Here is a 21,109-nt window from a genome sequence, read left to right as displayed (position 1 = left end):
TAATATAAACATTTAAATATCGAAAACTTTTTGAATGTACATTAAAAATAATTTTAAATATACGGCCACCACATGCAAATTATCACGCATATATTACTATATTCTTTCTTGAATTTTTTATTTTAAATGCGAACACTGCTTCGTAATAAATACAATCGGAAAAATATTTTTTCAAATTTACACATTTTTTTAAAACCCTTTTGAAACGCAAATTATACATCAATTCTATATGTATAATACCAAAAATATCAAACCTTTTCGCCAAAAGTTTGCAATAATTATTCGAAGCTAATCAATTTTGAAATCTCTCATTGACTTCAAATATCAATATAGACAGGTTACAGTCACATAATGGTAATGGTGAAAATTTATTTTATCGGTGAAAGCTTAATTTCCCTTTTTCCAATTATTTCTTCGGAAATTGAACATAGTGAATATCATAAACATTTACACATTTTTTTTTGCAACAAATACAGTGCCATTCAAATAGTTAACAATTCCTTCGAAGCATCACACGAATATAGTGTATTCCAAATATTTCAACATATCTTACATTTGCGACTCTTTTCAAACTGTGTATTATATACAGTGTCTTTCAAATATTCCAACAGTTTCTTTTCTCTTGGCATTATTAAACGAATACAGTGCGGTTAAAATATTTCAACATTCACTTGCATTTACAAAATAAGTCTTAAATACAGTGCCTTTGAATATGCGAATCTTTACCATTTACTAATTAACTCATCGATTTTGAATATTTCGAATATTCTCTGATTTCACAAAAAATTTTTTTTTTCTTTTTAAATTACAAACCACAATTACACAGTGAATGAATAGTTTTAAATTCATTTTTGTATAAACAGTGCCTACAGCGTTAATCTTAACATTTTTCCGAAAATTTTTTTTTTCATGAAACATTTTTTTTCTGCCACGGAGGTAAACATTTTCAATAAATGTAATAAAGTTTTCAGATGTCAGTTGTCAAATGTCAGATTTTGATTCCAATTTCAAAAATTTACGCTCTAATTTCACTAAAGTTACTAAACGAGTTTTAAATAACCGATCTATCTCAGCGAAAAAATCAATAGAATACGAAGATGCTTTAATTAAAAGCTATAACCAAATAATAATACAAGTAAATTCATATTTTGAAAATCGAGATAAGCCTAGTTCAATAATCGAAAGTTTGTCAAAGTGCAGAGAACAACTCACTAAATGTTTTTCTAGAATTAACTGCAATATAAAAATACCCAAAGATCTTTCTGAATTAATACAAGAAAGCGAATCGAGTTCTGATTTTGACACTGAGGAAGAATTATCTGACGCATCGACAACTTCAGCATACAAAGCTAGTATTATTAAAAAAAGTCACGTATCTTTTCTTGAGGATTTCCCTGGATTTTCCAATACACTCCACAATAATAATTTAGACACAATTAGCGAAGAACAACCAACAATGGCGACTTCAGAGCAAAAGAAAACTTTTATTACTATGTGTGCATCCATAATTAGAGAAAACTACAGCGGCGATCCGCTTTCACTTGCATCCTTTATAGATAAAATAGTTTTGATAGAAGATTTGATGGAAGAAAATTTGACAAATACTTTCATTTCGTTTATAAAATCCAAGTTAGAAGGGAAAGCGCGTGAGGCAATTCCAAATGAAGTAACAACAATTCAACAAATAAAAGATGCATTAAAAGGTAGAATAAAACCTGACAACTCAAAAGTTGTTGCAGGAAAAATTGCATCGTTAAAAGTTTTTAATAATAATCATACCGAATTCGCCAAACGTGTTGAGGAACTCTCCGATGCTTTAGAACGATCATTAGGTATAGAAGGAATGACTCAGGAAAAAGCGCACGAAATGGCAGTCGAACAAACCGTCAACGTTTGTCGGCTTAACACTCGCTCAGATCTTGTAAAATCAATTTTAGCGTCAACTACGTTTACTGATTCTAAGGATGTAGTTGCGAAAATGATCGTAGAACAAAATAACCAAACAAGTGAAAGGCAGGTACTAGCGTTTAGATCACGTTATAACAGGCAAAATAATAGTTTTCGAGGTAACTTCAGGTCAAATCAATATAATAGGAACAACTTTTCGAGGTACAACAACAATTTTAACAGAAACAACAATAGCAATTATAGGCATAATAACAACAATAATTATGGCTCGCGAAATAATAGTAATTTTCGAAATAACAATAGCAGGCCCGTAAACAGAAACAACAGCAATAACAACAGTAACAACAACAATCGACGTTCAAATACTACAAATAACGCTAGTGTACGCACTTTAAACGCCAACGGCCCTCAGGAGCGAACACTGGGGGACCAGAATCTGAATTAAATAACGTTTTTCAAAATAAATCAATTTATTGTTTAAACCTGAACTACTCAGATTTTATCGAACTGAATTGCAATGACTCTTTTAAAACATGCACTTTCTTAGTAGATACACAGGCTGATATATCAATTATAAAACTTTCAAGTTTAAAACAAAATGTTTCTATAAATAACAACAATATTATAAATATAACGGGTGTTACGACAGATACAGTTTCAACATTGGGTACCATTAAAACAGAACTTTTTTATTCAAATTTTTCAATTCCACATACTTTAAATGTAGTAGATGACAAATTCAACATACCGTCAGATGGTATTTTAGGCAAAGACTTTTTGAAAAAATACAATTGCATCATAGACTATGCAAACGAGAGCATAACAATTGGCATTGGCAAAAATATTCATAAAATTTCAATTTTACATAATACAACCGATAATACATTGATAATTCCTCCTAGATACGAAGTTTATCGCTTATTTAAGCTGAAAAAATCTAAACATCCAGTTTTTATAGACGCACAGGAAATTTGTAGTGGTGTGTTCACCGCAAAGTGTATTGTTGACACTAACAATCCGATAATAAAGGTATTAAACGTCACTGACGAGGTAAAATACATAAGAAATTGCAACATAGTTACGGATGAAATCACCAACTACAACGTGTATAAAATCAATGATCTTTCAAAAGATTCGAAAAGGTCAGAGGAATTAAAATCAATTTTAGAAAAACAAATGCCAAACTATGCCAAACCAAAACTTCTCGATTTATGTCTAAAATATGATGATATTTTTGCACTAAAGACCGATCGTATGACACTTAACAACTTTTATGAACAGAAATTACGATTGACAGATACAAATCCTGTTTACATAAAAAACTACCGTTTACCATATTGTCAGAGAGAGGAAATTAATAAACAAGTTGATAATTTATTGCAAAACGATCTTATAGAACACAGCTATTCCAACTATAATAGTCCATTGATACTTGTGCCAAAGAAAAACCCAAATGGACAGAAATCCTACAGGATGTGTGTTGACTTTAGAGCCGTAAACAAAAAATTGATAGCAGACAAATTCCCACTTGCACGAATAGACGATATTCTTGATAATCTAGGCAGAGCAAAATATTTTTCTACATTGGATCTGTATTCAGGTTTTCACCAAATCCCATTAAATAAAGATTCTAGAGACATCACTTCATTCAGCACTGATCGTGGTGCTTTTCGATGGAAAGTTTTACCATTCGGCTTAAACGTAGCTCCGAACTCATTCTCAAGAATGATGTCAATTGCCTTTTCAGGAATTTCTCCAAACCAAGCCTTTTTATATGTCGATGATCTTATAGTCATTGGGTGTAGCGAAGCTCACCATCTTAAAAATTTAGAACAAGTCTTTCAAACATGCAAAAAATTTAATTTGCGTCTCAATCCCGAAAAATGCAACTTCATGCGTTCAGAAGTCACTTTCCTAGGACACAAATGTTCGTCAAAAGGTCTACTTCCAGACGATTCCAAAATAATTGCAATAAAGAAATATCCGAAACCTTCCGATAAAGATGCAGTAAGACGATTCGTGGCATTCGCCAATTATTACAGAAGGTTTATACCAAATTTTGCTTCCATAGCAGCACCTTTAAATAAACTTAGCAGGAAAAGAGTAGAATTTAAATGGGATCAATCATGTGATATAGCATTTGAAAAACTCCGAAAATCTTTAATTTCTCCTCAAATTCTCCAATACCCAGACTTCAAAAAGGAATTTATAATTACTGTCGACGCTTCAAAAATTGGTTGTGGTGCCATTTTAAGTCAAAATAAAGATGGCATTGACTTACCAATTTGTTTCGCGTCCAAATCATTTAATAATTCAGAACAAAAGAAATCAATAATTGAGTTAGAGCTTTTAGCTATATTTTTTGCAATAAAACAGTTCAGACCATACATATATGGCACACACTTTACAGTCAAGTCCGATCATCGTCCATTAGTTTACTTGTTCAATATGAAAGATCCCTCTTCAAAACTTTCACGTATCAGACTTGAACTGGCAGAGTACAACTTCACTATTGAATACATAAAAGGTAAAACGAACGTAGGAGCAGATGCACTCTCTCGCATCACAATAGAAGAAATAAAAAATTCAGGAACATCAATTTTAGCAGTACAGACAAGATCACAGACAAAACAAAAACAATTAATGCAACAAGAAATACTCAAAGAAGAAGAAGTAAAAGAAAACATAAAATTACAAGTTTATGATAATTTTTCAAACAAATTTTCAAAGAAAATACCCAGAGTAAAATCCCAAATAAGTTATGATAAAAGTGGTAAAATTACGAATTTTGAATTAAATGCGCATCTAAAACACAAAAAGATTGAGTTAATTAAGGTTGCGTGTGCTAACAAAATAATACATTTAGATGAATTACTTTTGAAGCTACAAAAAGAAGCTGGCAAGCGCAATATTAATATAATTGAATTGCAAAAAAATGATAATCTTTTTAAATATTTTTCGATATCAGATCTGAAAACCACTGGGAATAAAATTTTAAAACACTTAGAAATCGTCCTAACCGAACCCGTAGAAACTGTGACAGACGAAGACAAAAAACAACAATTGATAACAATTTACCATACCGACCCAATTTTAGGAGGACATTTCGGTAGCAAAAAAGTTTATGCAAAACTCAGAACCAAATATTATTGGAAAGGCATGACGCGCGATATAGCGAAATTTGTTAAAAACTGCGAAAAATGTCTTTTGAATAAGGTTAAGCCAAAAACAAAAGAAAATTTAGTCCTAACCGAAACACCATGTAAGCCATTCGACATTGTTGTCATTGACACTATAGGACCTCTACCTCAATCCGATAATGGTAACAAGTTCGCTGTCACCATTATATGCGATCTCAGCAAATACTTAGTAACGATTGCGATACCTGACAAAAGTGCAAAAACGGTCGCATCAGCTATTTTTGAAAATTTCATACTAATATATGGCATTATGAAAACAATTAAAACCGATTTAGGTACCGAATACAAAAATGAAATTTTTTCAGAGTTAACAAAACTATTAAAAATAGAACATAAATTTTCCACAGCGTACCATCATGAAACTCTTGGCACAGTAGAGCGAAATCACAGAGTTTTCAATGAATATTTAAGATCTTTTCTAAATCCCAATTTTTCCGACTGGGATGTTTACTTGAAATATTTCACTTTTCTTTACAACACAACAACAACCACAGTATTCGATAATAAATTCTCACCATATGAATTAGTCTTTGGCAAAGCAGCTAATTTACCAAAAGAACTGCAAACCGATAAAATAGACCCGATTTATAACATAGAAAACTATTCGAAAGAAGTTAAATTTCGTTTTCAAAAAACTCACGAATTAGCGAATAAAACAGTTACAGAACACAAATTAAAAAATCAAACCGGATATAACAAAAGTTCACAACCAATATCTGTCAAGGTATTTGACAAGGTATTGCTTGAAAAAGAACCCCGCGACAAGCATAGTAGTATCTATATTGGTCCGTATACCGTAATAGGTATTGACGGCGTAAACGTCACGTTAATTGATGACGAAACGAAAAAGAAAAAAATAGTACATAAAAATAGAATAAGAAAAATTAATTAAATTAAATTTTTAAATTCAAGATTATTTAAAGTTAATCTCTATCGTTAAATTAGAAATAAAATGTTTTTCTTCCAAACCTGAAAAAAAAGGACAATGAAATCAAATAAATTTAAGCAATCATTAAAAATTAAGAACTGAATGTATACAGTAGAATTAAAACACAAAAAATTTTGTTTTCCAATTATAAAAACTAAATTTAAGTTCTACTTTAGAACTAGACTTTACAACTTAATTCTTAATTTAGACCTAAACATAGATGTAGATTTAAACTTAGTTTAACAGTCTTAAACTTTTAAAGTTAATTACATCGCTTTTGGGACAGAAGAATTTGGCCAATTCTTCTTTTCCAAAGGGGAATGATGTAAGGTAACCCTACGGTAAGTGTTGCGTGACCATAAGGTCAAGCAATACGTATGGAACATTCACAGTGAGGGTTACCTCACATAATGTCAAAGTGAATGACGCCAGAATTTTACGCGCATTCAACTCGGGCAGTCATCTAAATTTTCGCTAAGTAATATCGTGTACGCATAAAATATAAGAAATATAGCGGCTCACCTATAAATTTGTGTGACACAAATAAAACCAACATTATTGTAAAAGTTCGAGTGTTTTATTTTAATTGCGGTGATCAAACATTTCAACAGTCGTGAAATACAGTGCGTGCATGCAAACGAGTGCATACCTGCATATCAATCTGCACGATTCTATACTGTCTGAGACACATGGAGACCATTTTGGCCACGCCGGAATCGGTCTCGCCACACCTGAAAACAACCCCGACGGCTGCACTGTATGCCATTCTGCACATTCCACCTGTAGACCTGGTAGCAAAGAAGAAAGCATTAACGGCCGCAACCAGGCTCGGTGCTTCGGGGCAGCTTGAGCGCCGACCAAATGGCCATAGTAGTATAGCGTCATCAATCACAAGACGAACAGACTACCTGATTCCCTATATGCGCTTCGAGGGAGATCTTAAGGACACAATAGAGGTGGACGGTTGGCGCAAGGGTGCGCAAATGGCGGACGAGGCGATACATGTGTACACCGATGGTTCCAAAGTAGTGGAAGGAGTAGGGTCTGCGGTATATTGCGCTGATCCGGAAATAAGCAGATCCCACAGGCTTCCGGATTACTGTAGCGTTTTCCAAGCGGAAATATTAGCCGTAACCAAAACAGTAGAAACCCTGGAAGAAAATAGCTTAAGCTGCAACCGTGTTAACTTTTATATTGACAGTCAAGCAGCAATTAAGGCAATAATCTCGTATAGCACAGTATCTAAATGCATGTTAGAGTGTAAGCAGTCTCTGGAGAGAATCGAGGCAGGGTGAAGCATACATCTATATTGGGTCCCAGGGCATATGGGAATAGATGGGAATGAAAAAGCGGACGAACTAGCTAAAAAGGGCGCATCCCTTGAAGCTTGCTCCGTAGACGTCCCAAGTAGATTGGGCGAGATTAAGCGAAAGCGAGAGGTGCACATGATCGACCAAGCGGGAAAGGCGTGGGTTGAAGCGCGGGGCTGTAAAGTGTCGAAGATTATGTGTACGTCTTACAACCTTAGACTAACACAGTTGCTTCTATCATTAAAAAGAGAAGACTGTAGACTCATGACGGGTATTCTGACTGGACACTGCCTTCTGGCGTCACATGCCTTTAAATTAGGCTTGGTCAGTGATAGCAGATGTAGGAAGTGCGGGTTGAAGGATGAAACGATCGAGCACGTTCTGTGCTCGTGCCCTGCACTTGCCAGGCTAAGACTCCAGCTATTAGGAGTGATACAGCTGTCAGATCTAGAAGCAGCAAGTGGCTTAAGTCCTAGGAAGCTTCTAGTATTTGCCAAGAGGACGGAGTTATTTTATAACATAGGTCCTGGTTTTTGATAGGATTTTTCAGTATGGTCGTTAAAACAAACTTTTGGTAACACTACGGACTCAATCAGTCTATGTGAGGTCCTCATGGACCGGCCAGTTCAACCTAGCCTAACCTGGCCTTGTTCGTCTGTCTCCCTGCCTGTTTGAAGGCAAACTAGTCCCTCAATTTTAAACATATTGTAAAGAATTCTGGTGATTTCTGATATTATATATGAATAAATAACCCTAATATTCATCGGACCGGACCACTATAGCATATATGCATAGCATGTATCTCCCATACAACTGGTTTTCGTAACTTCTTCCTCATTTGAACAGTAGAATCTTGAAATTTCATGGGGTGCTTACATATACATATACATATATGTCATAAATTGTTGTCTAAAAATTGTCAACACCGGTCATACATATATATAATAAATATCCCACACAACTGATTTCATATGTAAGAGGTTATTCGTCATTTCTTCCTGATTTTAACAGCTAAAATCTTGAAATTTGTTCACACGTTTCTGAAAAAATCGTCAATTTCGGTCACATATATGTATGTATAATATATATGCCATAAAACTGATTGTTCTGCACCGTTTCGGAATCTTTGCAGGAATACTTTTGGGGTCGTTTCGGTCATTGTGACAGTGTTTTGGTATAATTTCGAGACTAATTCAGGATTGTGTCCGGGATTGTTTCGAGATTGTTTTCCGAATCATTTTTAACACTATTTTGGGATCATTCCGTTATTATTTCGGGAATATTTCCGCAAAATTTGAGGATGGTTTTTGGGACTATTTATGGATTGCTTTAGCATTCGTTTCCGGATTATTTAGTGTTGTTTAAGCGTTAATTTAGGATTGTTTCGACATTATTTACGAATTAGAAATTTGACAATACCCAAAACTTGCAGAAGAGGAACGCACACTCCCTAGGAACACGCGAGTCACTCTAGCTCAACTTCGATCTGGTTACTGTAACAGGCTAAACTCTTACCTATCCAGAATCAACCCCGACATACAAAACATATGTCCTGCTTGTAACGTGTCCCCACATGACACCAACCATCTCTTCAACTGTATTGTGGAACCAACGCCTCTAACACCCCTCTCATTATGGTCCACCCCTGTTGAAACAGCAAGTTTCTTTGGACTCCCGTTAGAGGATATTGATGACAATTTGTGATCTGTTCTCTTCAAGCAGGATTATTTTCGGTACCATTTTCAGATATTTTTTGAATCATTTCGCGTGACGCGACCATTTGCAGGTAGTTTTGGGTTTATTTTGATATATTAATTTTGGTATTTTTTATTGAATGAGGCGATCTAAATGCAATAGAAACGTTTGGATTTGTTTCTTTGCATACTCTGATCAAATGTGAATTTTTCTAGTTTTAGTAGCAGTTGCTATATTTTAGCTGAGTTTATTTTTATGCGCATATACATACATATGCACTTAAACTTTATGTGGACTGCTAAGTGCGTAACTTTATCCGCACTTATGAAATAAATAAATAAATGTAAAGCGCGTTAACCTCCGAAGAGATTTTAGGCCGAGCTTCTCTATTCCTATTTGCATCGTGATCTTTTTTAATTTTCCATAAAAATTGGCGAGACGGGACCTACTTGTTTTATGCCGACTCCGAACGGCATCTGCAAGACAGATGAATTTTCACTGAGAAACTTTTCATGGCAGAAACACTGCCTGGACGTGAACCCAGGATCTTCGATGTGGTAGGCGGAGTATGCTACTATCACACCACGGCGGCCGCCAGTTATGAAATTGTTACGCATAAAATAAGTACTAAAAAGTCTGTGTCTCCAGTATTGTCCACTTTTGATTTTGATTTGTGTTATATACTATGACCGAACAGATTTGTTTCACTACTATTTCACCATACACTATTACTATGTATGTGTAATTGCAGATGAGCGTTTATTTTTAGCGGCAAACGGTAGGTAGGTACATATGTACATTAGGGTGGGTCGATTTGTATGGACGAAAGTTAACCGATATCGGCCATCGATTTTTCGATAGGATTTGGGCTCAGAAACAAAAGTTCCACTACGCATACCCAAAAAAATAATATTCGAGTCTGCGAAATTAAATTTTTTTGACTTTTTTTCGACTTTGATTTTTAGGTTTTTTTCTTGACCTACTAAAAAAATTTTCATGCGTATGTCCGACCGAAAAATGTCCGCTAAAAACGTTGGCGATAACAGTTTTTAAAAAAATTTTTATTATTTTTTTTAGGAGGTACATACATACATATATGTAAGTTAAAAAACATACGGCCATTGTGTATCTCAATAAAACTGCACTCTTCAACTTTTTGTTAAAAAAAAAAAATAACTGCATGCTAGTTTCTGTAATTTCTCTAAGTAATTGTGTATTTTGACTTATTAGTACTTAATATTAGTGATGCATGATTAATATACCTTTTGATTATTCGTAATTTATTCTGCATAAATTGATATTTAATAATTTGTTAACAATTTATTGATTCATGCATTTTTCACATTCTTATCATTTATTTTCTTTCGCTAAATATTAAATTTATTAAAAAAAAAAATATCAAACTTATAAAACACAAATTGGTGAATTTACATTTTTTTCGACTAGTAATTTCACGATTTCTATCGGGGCTGTGTCTGGCACTTGGTTGCCTTAATTGTTCCAGGGAGATTTTTATCAAACTAATTAAAAGCGTAATGCGTTGGCCATCAGAATTATTCGATACAACACCGTTGGGACGCATACTTAGTCGATTATCAAAAGATGTCGACACATGCGATATGGTTTTGCCAGCTGTGGTGGCTCAATTTTTATCAACATGCTTCGGGGTAAATGAATATAGTAGATATATGAACAAAGCAGCAAAATTAATTTGTTCAAAAATTTATAAAATATATTTTTTGTTTGTTAATAATTTCATATATACATACATTCGTACCTTAATTCTTTGGTGTACTAAACCCCAAAAATTCCATCTCGCTTAACCTGTAGTTAAAGTTTATACCCCTTGCGCCATAATATGATTTACATGCATGCCATTTTTAAAACTGAGGAAATATCCAGTATATCAAAATTATCTAGCGCTATTTATTTCTGTTGTACTTCCCACAATAATTTTATGCGATTAACTAATTTTAAGTGTTTTTGGTCCAGAATTTCGGTAACGCATTTTATTTTGTTATAAAGATAAACTTTTTTTCTTAATATGCTTCTACTACAAACATGAATTTAAGCTAACAAATCTTTAGCTTTATTGACTGAAGAGCACCAGAAATATATTTTCAAAGATTACTTTTTTGTTCTGCCACAGAGGATGGAGGAAATCCAACTAGAAAACCAAGCATTATAGTACAAAAACTGTTGTGTGTTTACAACAGAATTAACGGAATTAATTTCTTTATTGAAACGTTACTTCTTTTATACAAAATTTCTACATGCTAAAATACCTACTTACACTAATACTTACGAGCTAAGTGTACTACATGCATATATATTCAGTTCCCTGGGAACTGTAATCTAAGCATAAATAAAATTAGCTGTGGGAAATGCAACGCGAGCATAAATAAATCGTGGGAATAATTTGTATGCAGGTAAAGGCTTGTGGCGAGCATTTGGTCAGCTTTAAATTTAACATAATAAGCTTCAAGTTAGTAGACGGCGCACGGCGTAGACTATCGTGGCGCGTCAGAATATAATATGTGTACAAATGAATGAATAGCCCATTACAGTTTATAAGGATGTTTCCCAGGTGACGAAGCAATCTTAACAAAATAAATAGATTTGAAGAATTGAGCTTAGTTATTTGGTTACCGCTAGTATTGTATGTGTACTTTGTATTCATAAAATTATTGAATTACAATTTATAAAAACTTTCCGGTTCGAATTCGAGCCTATAACAATAATTTTAATTATAAATACAAGCCGGACCCGTGCGCATCTTGCGCAACCAATATAAGAGTCTCTTATCAAATATCAACAAAAATCATCTGTTCAATCAATTAAAACGTACTTGCGCTGCCATCTAGCGTATAATAGCAAATGCCAGTAATGCAGTGCAAATATTCACAATAGTGCCATAGTACAAATAGATTTCTTTGTGTGCTCACAATCGTTTATTTTTAACAAATTATTTTAATAAAATATAGCTAAACAAAAGCACTACGAACAAAATTGCCCAAAGCTCGCTAATAGCCAGAATCTCCATCTTTACAATCAAAACTTTATTTATAGATTTGAATTCCAAATAAGAGCGAAAAGGGACCCGTACATAAAAACAGCAATTAGAAATAATATATATGATTGTTTTTTTTTTTTAATTTTCTATGATTGGAAAAGTTGTAATTAGTTTTGAGTAGAAGATAGAAATTTTCGAAGGTTTCTAAAGCCTTCATCATCAGTACGCCTTAGGCACGCTTCGCTAACCATTTAGCTACATAGCGGTGGCGTGTTTTGACTGATAAATTGCTACTTCTATTCCTTCTTACCAACTATATTTTATCAGCGTTGCGCCATCTGTTACAAATCACTGATAGTGTTGAATTTTTGTTTCGTGTCAATTACTTTTTGACATTTCCATGTGCTCCTCTTGGCTTATTAACAATTGTTTTTGTTTTTATCGGCCTATTGCTCACTAATTTTTCAATTATTGAGAAATTAAAAAAAAAATTAAAAATCATAAAGTCATAGGCTTTGAGCTCTAATTCGAAATTATCTTTATCAATAGGCCAATAAAAACAAAAACAATTGTTAATTTATAAAAACAACATACACGCAGAAAACCGTCAACTGCCCATTTACAATAACGAGTTAGGTGGGAAAACAGCCGTTACTAAAATTAAATACCAAAAAAACAGCAAAAAATATTTCTTTTTAATTTTAAAAAATAAAAAAATAAATTTATTTAATTCACAGAAAAAGCAAAAAACTTATACATAAAATTCTCAACTCCCTTATAGCGTTTTCTTTTCTGGAGAAAGTGTACAAGGGCTGTAAATATGTTTTGTTCCATTCTGCAGACATAGCCTTTACGGGGTATTTTGTTCTTTTGTGAAAATTGTTACCTGCTCGCAACGCAAAAGCGCTACACTTTTACTCTGCATAAAATGGCGGTGTGGCAGTGCAACTCTGCTAAACCAGCTGATCGTGACAATTTAATTTCGTAACTTCAGAAATTTAAATGTAGGCAATAATTTCTAATGAATTATTATTGTTATTCACAGTGCGCTTGTGAGAATCATCTGATACCCGGAGTGGCCATTTATGTTCTTTTCGTGCACTATAAAAGTTGCCACTTCTCCGAGGTTGGAGTAACGCTATTAAAATTTTAACATTTATTCAGGTAACATTTTTTTTTTCAGAAAAGAAAATGCTATTAATTTCGAAAAAGAAATGGAAAAGTGTAAGCTTTTAATTTTTGGTTTGCTAAGTTTAGTAAGCTTTTAAGTTTAGTATACAAAATGGCAAACCATTTTTATACCTTTCATGAACATGAAATGGTATATTAACTTTGGTACGATGTTTGTAACGTTGAGAAATACAGAAGATAAACTCACCATTAAGTATACGGAATTGATCAGGGCGACGAACTGAGTTCATATATATCCATGTCCGTCTGTCCGTCCGTCCGTCTGTCTGTTTCAACGCAAACTAGTCCATCAAATTTTGAGATATCTCAATGAAATTTGGCACAAGGATGTATTTTTGTATTATATTAGACATTTGTCGGATCCGATAGGATCGGACCACTATAACATATATCAACTGATCGTTCAGATAAGACGATTTTGGTCATTCCTGCCGCAATTTAGAAACTATAAACGTGAAACTCGGTGATATATATTCTAATATATCATAGAAGATATCCTGAAAAAATCAATTTGATCGGAGCTATATATAGTTATATCCCATACAACCGATCATTCAGATAGAAAGATTTTTGCCATTTCTCCCCTAATTTAGAAAGTATAAACGTGAAACTCGGTGATATATATTTTAATATATCATAGAAGATTTTCTGAAAAAATTACTTTGATCCGAGCTATATTTAGTATATACCTCATACAACCGATCGTTCAGATAGAAAGATTTTTTGCAATTTCTCCTTTAATTTCCAATATAAAAACGTTAAACTTGATGATATTTATTCTAATATATCATAGACGATTTCCTGTAAAAATCATTTCGATCGGAGCTTATATATAATATATATCCCATACAACCGATCGTTCAGATAAGGGGGTTTTTTGCCATTAATTATATTTATCTTAAAATCGTTTAGGTATGTACATCTGTTCACTATTTCTTTCTTATCTTATACAGCGCATTATTTGGAGATTACGAATGGGATAAGATTATTGTTCAGCCCCATTCATGAAAGGTATGAAGTATTCGGCATAGCCGAAGACAGTCCCGTCCTTACTTGTTTGTTTTATTATATTTAATGGCTAGCTTGAGCTGTGCAAATAAATGCTGGTTGCCTAATACAATGACCTCACATAGACGCATTGCGTCCGTAATGTTACCAAAAGCTTGAACGACATTTACAAATGCAGCTCAGACAGCAATGGATACGTTAAAAAAATTAGCTTGTATTTTTGGTAAAAAGGAATCGCCCTCCTTTAGCCAATATCGCATAGAGATTTTATGTGGGAAAATGGCCCATTTCCTTATATTATCAGCCGCAGGTTGGACAGTGCGGGATATTTGCACATAATATGTTTCACAGTTTCTGCTGGCGTATACAAACCACATTTTGTAGACATGAGTCGCCAAAAGGGTTTGTCTTGTTTTATTTTCATTAGCGGGATGGGAATATCTATGTATTATACTACCTGCTTTTAGAGATCTAATTATAGATAGTCTATACGGTCTCTCTATTTTTATAGTTTTATTATATTTGAAGCTTCTTTTTGAAGCTTGTCTATGAAATTTGAATTTTGTCACATTTCATTTTTGATTTTACTTTTGCCATGGTATCGCGAAATCTTTGCTATAAAGCAAGCGCCAGTATCAACGCCTTGTGTTAGCGCAACAGTACTAGATCCCTAGTTACAGTGCATCATAGTACAGTAGATGCGCAGAAAACGAAGCTAACTTGTGTGTCACCCATGAGTTTATAAGCTGTTGGCGCTTTTGTCGCTTGTGAGTTAAAGTGTTTATCCGTTGATCTTTTGTAAAAGATGACGACAAAGATGCTAGTTTGATCTAGATAAATTGTTTGTGTGGTGCTACTGGCGTCAAAAAAATGCAATACTGAAATGGAAAATTTTTAAATTAGAATGGATGAAAAAAAATTTACAAAAATGCATATTCGAAATTGTAGACCAGAATATACTTGAAACAAAAAAACGTAGAATGTCTCCATATAAGAAAAACAATTAATAATAAAAAAAAGAAACGCCATTACTTGATTTAAATTCCATACAAATGCACTGCTTTGAAGGTTGCATGACAATATCGATTTGTATTTAGTTTATAAGTTTTCATTGCATGCCTGTATTTAATAACAAAACAAATCTATGGCATGCAATTTAAAATTTTTCTACACATTTTTTTTAAGAAATTTAGATTTTCTGCATACTTTTTGTGGTTTTTTTGATGGTTCCTAGAGATTTTGAATTGAGTCTTACTTTTTTTAATAAATTAAAATACAGTACGCATTAAGTGATTAAATTTAGGCATTTTTGTTGTTTTTTAGAGATATTATTATTATTATTATAGTTATTATTATTATTATTGTTGTTTTTGTTATAATTGTTGTAATTATTATCATTATTATTGTTATTTCATTAATATATATCATTATTTTTATTATAATTTATTGCTATTCTAATATTATATATTATTACTAATTTAATTATTACTATTATTAATTTAATTATTTTATTGCTATTACTTTTATTATAAGCTAAGTTCATTTTTTTATTTATTTATCTCCTTAATATTAAATTTATTTTGTCAACATTCCTCTTTAAACTTCATCCCATCCAAACTATTTCTCTGTAGGAGCAAAATCCTCTAATGCCATTTCAAAAATTTTTTCGGCGTAACATGTCTTATAATTTTCTAAAACATTTTTCCCATCCATATTGCTTTCTATACCCTTTCTCCTATTCATACCCCAACCTTATTTATGCGCGAAAACCATATAAGCCGCACACTGTAACTCAAAAAAGCGTTCAGCGGGAAAATGTTTTATATATTTTCATAAAAACTAACTTTCGGTTCAGGATAATGGTTTTAATTGAGTACTTTCAAAGTATCAGTTTCAATAACAAAACATTCACGTGCGATTTTTTGGAAATAACATTTCTAAGTAGTTTTCGAAACTTTACTAATATATACGAGCCGGGCCCGCGCGCATCTTGCGCAACCAATATAAAAGTCTCTTATTAAATATCAACAGAAATCAGCTGTTCTATCAATCAATTAAAACTTACAGATTGCGCTGCCATCTAGCGTATGGTAGCAACTGCCGGTAATGCAGTGCAAATATTCACAATAGTGCCATAGTACAAATAGATTTCTTTGTGTGCTCACAATCGTTTACTTTTAACAAATTATTTTAAAAAAATGTAGCTAAACAAAAGCACTACGACCAAAATTGCCCAAAGCTCGCTAATAGCCCGAATCTCCATCTTTACAACCAAAACTTTATTTATAGATTTGGATTCCAAATAAGAGCGAAAAAGGGACCCGTACATAAAAACGGCAAAGAAATAATATATATGATTAGCTCACATAAAAAATACTATTAAAATAATTGCAATAGGACCTGCAATTATGGTTAAAAGGCGCTTATGAATTCAGCAATAATAACATAAACTTTTTTCTTTAATTACCCATATAGTTCTTATTAATCGTTTGAGCCAAGGTTACGATTTAATAAAATATAAATACATTGAACTCCCGATAATATGAACTAATTAAAACTAGGTCATACCATTTTTGCGAGATTGTTCATATTTACGAAAGGCAGAAAAATTTGAAATAATCAGTTTTATGGGACTTCAAATAAATTTTTTTATATAAATAAGCCCATGTTATATAATGTTTATGGTATATGTTAATTTATATCGGTTCAAATTTCAAGAAAAGGTTGTAGCTAGTTTTGGAAAAAACGGTAATCCGCTTTTGCTGTTTCTTTTGTTCCACCACTTTAGTTATACATATATGGACTTTTTGTCAGCGCACTGTCCTCAAGTGGCCCAATGAAACCAGTCTAATCCTGCTCCTTTTTTTTTGCCGAGTACTTGATGGACAGTGCTTTGTCAAGCGTCGAGATCTAAAACTGCTCAGCTACAGAAGAAATATCAACAGCTGAGTGTGATACTAAAATTAATAGAATAGAAACATACAGTACAATATTAACTATTAGCAGAGTAAGAACAGTCTTTTTATAGAAAAAAGTCAGTCCGATTTGATTGAGCGTTATAATCTTGGAGCAAACACTGGAAAGGTTCGTTAATTCGAAATTCGTACCACATTGTTTTAGATGAAGATATTTATAGTGTCTCATTGTTCGAGGGGAAACACTAAAGTTCCCTTCAATCAAAAGAAATGGGCTTGAAATGAATCCATTCAGTAGTTCTGTCATAAATATTACACCAAGCATTTCCCTTCGACAAGTAAGAGTTGGAAGATTGATAAGCTTAAATCGATTAGTATAAGGTGGTAGATTATATAAAGTGCTACATTTCTTAAGGTAATTAAAAACTGTTTTTGTATTGATTGATTGTCTGCATTTAACGAAAAAGTGTTAATAATTTAGGGTATTCATATATTAGGATGTTCATATTATCGCGAGTTCACTATATTTTGATATTACAATAACTGTAATTGTAATCAAAGCTACCTTAAATCTCTCTAAGAGTAATTTAATTCCAGTTCTAATTCATACATATTTAGTAGGTGCCATATATTTTTCTTCTACTAAATTCATGCATTTATTTAAAAAAAAAAAAAAAAAGAATAACATAGAGAACTTTCAGCAAAGCGTTCCTAAAATTTGCTTCCATTCTTTGGTTCTATGCTCCACATTCAAATGCAATCATAGAAGGTCTTTTGGTTCATACGTATCTACATACATACGTTGCATAATTTCATGATACAGTCAGTTACATTCATCAAATGGGCAGCAGTAAGACACTTTACTTTCGCCGTATCTAATATATAGACGATTCTCAGTAATATCTATATTTTTGACCTTTGTTTTTCCCATTGCAATTTGGACCGTCGATTTGCAGCCTTGTTTGCATATTTTGCTGTCGTCTTAGTCTATACAGGTACACTCAATGCCGCCGAACGTCTTCATAATGATCTACTTTATCAAATAATACGCGGTTCGGTTTGCCAATTCTTTGATATTACGCCATTGGGACGTTTATTGAATCATTTTAGTGGCGATATGGACGTTGTCGACGAAGAATTGCCTGGAACATTGGACAGTTTTTGTACATTAATTTTTATGGTACCTATATTATTTTTGTTGCTTTTCTTTTTTTTCTTACAGATTTGGAAAAAATTAATAGCAGTTTTGTAGTTAGTCTTATTATGGTTTGTAAATGAAAATTTTTCACAAACTAATCTTGCATTATCCCTCTAACTCCACTCATTTATTATGAAACATTTACTGTTTATTCAAATTTTATACCACTTTTTCTTTTTAAGTGAGAGTGTAAAGAATTAATTTATTTAAGTGGTTAATCTTTAAAGTTTCCCAAAACGAATAGATGTTTTTTATGATAATACAATCATATATTTTTTGAAAAACAGGGAACCTCTTATTTCCTCGTTCGTCTTTGAACTACTATCCGAATTGCGTCAAATTCCATAAACAATATTTAAAGCGGACCATTCCATTCGGTGATAATTGCGAACCATGTCGGAAACTACGGTAAACTCGATTGTTTCAGTATTATTTATCGGAAGTTTAGCGAAAACTGACAGAAAGTCCAAGACAAATCCACGGAATGGCGATTGAATTACCACTGCTCAGTGTGGACTAAGCAAACTGCGAATCACGCAGTGATGTATTTCGTGTCTCAATTAGGTACTGGTTGAAGATCATATAAACCGTGTGGGCATCATAATTAGACTAAACACCCTTTACTGTGAAAGCATAGAATAGAAAGTCATGAACCACTATTTGGCAAAACACTTTGCAGCAAATACTCTTTTATCTCTGTCAGCTGCACAGAAAGGCAGCTTTGTTGTTCTTGAATTAACAGAAAATTTATAACATTATGGTTAATTCAACTGAGTTTTTTTTTGTGAAGAAAACAAATTTGCTTAGTTATTTCAACAGAAGAATAACGCTTCACCGAAAGAAATAAAGTTAGTAAATTCAACAAATCAGGTTTGTTACTCTTGTGTTAACAGTTATTCAGTAAAATTGGTCGCATTATGGTTAATTGAACGGTGTTTATTTATCAAGAGAACAAACTTGTATGGTCATTTCAACGGAAGAAAACTGTTGGTCTCGAGTTAACAATATTCTGTAAAAATGACAGATTTTCAATTAATCTAACTGATTTTTCTGTTAAAAGAACTGATTTCATTGGTCATTTCAAAAGCCGCCAATATTATGCCATCATGTGGCAAAAAATCGAAAAACCGAAAAAGTGCGATAATATTCTTAAAGTCGGATAAAGCAATGACACTTGGTAGGTGGGTTGACCTTATGACGCAGAATAGAAAATTAGTAAAATTTTGGATAATGGGTGTGGCACCGCCCACTTTTAAAAGAAGGTAATTTAAAAGTTTTGCAAGCTGTAATTTGGCAATTGGGTATGTAATGTTCGGTTACACCCGAATTTAGCCTTTCCTACTTGTTTTTGTGATCAAACTTTTCTTTGACCGCCGCTTTACTCTTGAGATTGGATCAGGGAAAACCTTTATTGCCAGCTTTCCGAAAAAGAAGACCGCATTACTCTGAAAAGAATGCTTTATTGTCAACATCGAAAGCTGAAGAGACCGCCTTTTACGACAGGTATACCTATCGTTGGCAAATTGTACTACTCTTACTCCGCCCAGGGATGCCTCTTGGGATTGAAATAGTTATCCATACTGATATTAAATCAAGCGTCATGAACTAGAAAATTGTTAAAAACATTAGTTCATTGCTTAAGGGCTTGCGGGTGACGAGAACTTAATAAAAAATGTAATTTTTGTGATATGTATTTTCGGAAACTTTCAGGTTAACCCGCTCTAGTATTACCTCAATAGCGAATATGTATTCTTTTAAAATAATTTTACAATCTAAACTTTCATTTAAAACAGGACTTTGCAGTTATGGCGCATCTGTAGCTATAGCTATGACCACAATACATGCATCCCTAAGTATTTCACACGAACTTTATTGCAATCTTTTACATTTGCCATCGGTATTTTACGATACGACACCCATTGGGCGCATTTAATACTCGTATATTTATGTCGACTATATTTAAGGTACATGTGTACTTACATAAATATGAAAAACCCATATGAATGAATATGCGACATAATTTTACTTGAGATTCATCTATTATTTTCCTTAATTATATGAGCGGTTTTACACTTTTTTATACACAGCTGTACTTGTACACAGGGTATTATAACTTTGATTGGATAACGGTTAGCTGTACAGGTATAAAGGAATCGAGATAGATATAGACTTCCATATATCAAAATCATCAGTATGGAAAAAAAATTTGATTGAGCCATGTCCGCCCGTCCGTCCGTCCGTCCGCCCGTCTGTCCGTTAACACGATAACTTGAATAAATATTGAGATATTTTCACCAAATTTGGTGCTTATCCGGACCCGGAATAGATTGGTATTGAAAATTAGCGAAATCGGATGATAACCACGCCCACTTTTTATATACATACATATATAACATTTTGAAAAGCACAAAAAACCTGATTATTTAGTAAATAATACACCTAGAATGTTGATATTGAGACTCTTGGTACAAATTTCAAAAACATTTTTTAAAATAGGCGTGGCACCGCCCACTTGTGATAAAATCAATTTTACAAATATTATTAATCATAAATCAAAAATCGCTAAACCTATCGCAACGAAATTCGGCAGAGAGGTTGCCTTTACTATAAGGAATGCTTTGAAGAAGAATGAACGAAATCGGTTAAGGACCACGCCCAGTTTTATATAAAAGATTTTTAAAAGGGTCGTGGACGAATAAAATAAGCTATATCTTTGCAAAAAAGAGCTTTATATCAAGGGTAT

General features: G+C 33.0%; 1 protein-coding gene across 17 annotated transcripts in view; it reads left to right on the top strand.

The window, feature by feature from the left end:
• The window catches only part of MRP (Multidrug-Resistance like Protein 1), a 134,702-nt gene that overhangs the window by 93,655 nt on the left and 19,938 nt on the right, over positions 1–21,109 (top strand). For 4 of the 17 annotated variants that reach the window (XM_067767994.1, XM_067767999.1, XM_067768000.1 and 1 more), the window contains exon 13: positions 18,125–18,348. The exons of 10 other annotated variants lie outside the window; for them this stretch is intronic. In XM_067767994.1, coding sequence (XP_067624095.1) covers positions 18,125–18,348 — 224 coding nt within the window. Of the gene's footprint in view, positions 1–10,487; positions 10,709–18,124; positions 18,349–21,109 lie in introns of all 17 variants that reach the window. 3 more of the 17 variants (XM_067767995.1, XM_067768002.1, XM_067768008.1) reach the window with 1 other exon arrangement.

The sequence above is a fragment of the Eurosta solidaginis genome, chromosome 2 (genome assembly GCF_040869045.1).
Source record: "Eurosta solidaginis isolate ZX-2024a chromosome 2, ASM4086904v1, whole genome shotgun sequence".
Classification (NCBI taxonomy): domain Eukaryota; kingdom Metazoa; phylum Arthropoda; class Insecta; order Diptera; family Tephritidae; genus Eurosta; species Eurosta solidaginis.
This window is presented reverse-complemented; position numbering and strand designations above follow the sequence as displayed.